Here is an 876-nt window from a genome sequence, read left to right as displayed (position 1 = left end):
AAAAGAAAAGAAATATGTATATGTCTAAAATAGAAGTAGTCAGATGTTTACAAAGTTTTAAAATTAGAAACCACGGTAAAAAAGAAAATGCTCATTTAAAAATTGAATTATTGCCATGGTAGAATTCCAACTTACAAATGTAGAAGAAATGATAGAATTAGAAAATCAGGCTTGGTGCAGTAGCTCATGCCTGTAATCCCAGCACTTTGGGAGGCCAAGGCGGGTGCACTTGAGACCAGGAGTTCGAGATCAGCCTGGTCAACATGGCAAAAACCTGTCTCTACTAAAAATACAAAAATTAATTGGTCATGGTGGTGCGAGGCTGTAATCCCAGCTACGTGGGGGCTGAGGCATGAGAATCACTTGAACCCGGTAGGCGGAGGTTGCAGTGAGCTCAGATCGTGCCACTGCACTCCAGCCTGGGTGACAGAGCAAGACTCCATCTCAAAAAAAAAAAAAAAAAAAAGTGAGACTGTGAGAGGTTCAATAATTTGCTTAAGGTTGTTTGGGGAGTAAGAGGCTGAATCAATTTGGGTACAGGTTTCTCTGGTTCCAGAATTATTTCCAGAGCTCCTACAGTCCTCCAGAACTTAATAGGACTTTCCCAGATGAGACTACTGAATGTTCATCTAAGCAACCATCCTATAAAGGAATGTCCACAAGGGCTTTTGTGGTGGAAAATAGTGCATCAATAATTCATCAGGTCCACAGAAGGTATGAAATGTATATGCCTGGCCAGGCGCAGTGGCTCATGTCTGTAGTCCCAGCACTTTGGGAGACCGAGATGGGCTCACTTGAGCTGAGCTCAGGAGTTCAAGACCAGCCTGGGCAATGTGGCAAAATCCCACTGCTACCAAAAAAAAAAAAAAAAAAAAA

General features: G+C 42.2%; 1 protein-coding gene across 1 annotated transcript in view; it reads left to right on the top strand.

Annotated features, from left to right (window-relative positions):
- DBR1 (debranching RNA lariats 1) overlaps nucleotides 1-876 on the top strand; it is a 29,585-nt gene that overhangs the window by 5,272 nt on the left and 23,437 nt on the right. Inside the window, exon 2 of the mRNA XM_011981886.1 lies at nucleotides 557-714. Within this exon, the coding sequence (XP_011837276.1) occupies nucleotides 557-714 (158 nt within the window). The remainder of the gene's footprint in view (nucleotides 1-556; nucleotides 715-876) is intronic.

Source organism: Mandrillus leucophaeus, unplaced genomic scaffold (assembly GCF_000951045.1).
Source record: "Mandrillus leucophaeus isolate KB7577 unplaced genomic scaffold, Mleu.le_1.0 Scaffold1050, whole genome shotgun sequence".
NCBI lineage: Eukaryota > Metazoa > Chordata > Mammalia > Primates > Cercopithecidae > Mandrillus > Mandrillus leucophaeus.
Note: the sequence above shows the minus strand (reverse complement) of the source record. Positions and strands in the feature narration are given on the sequence as shown.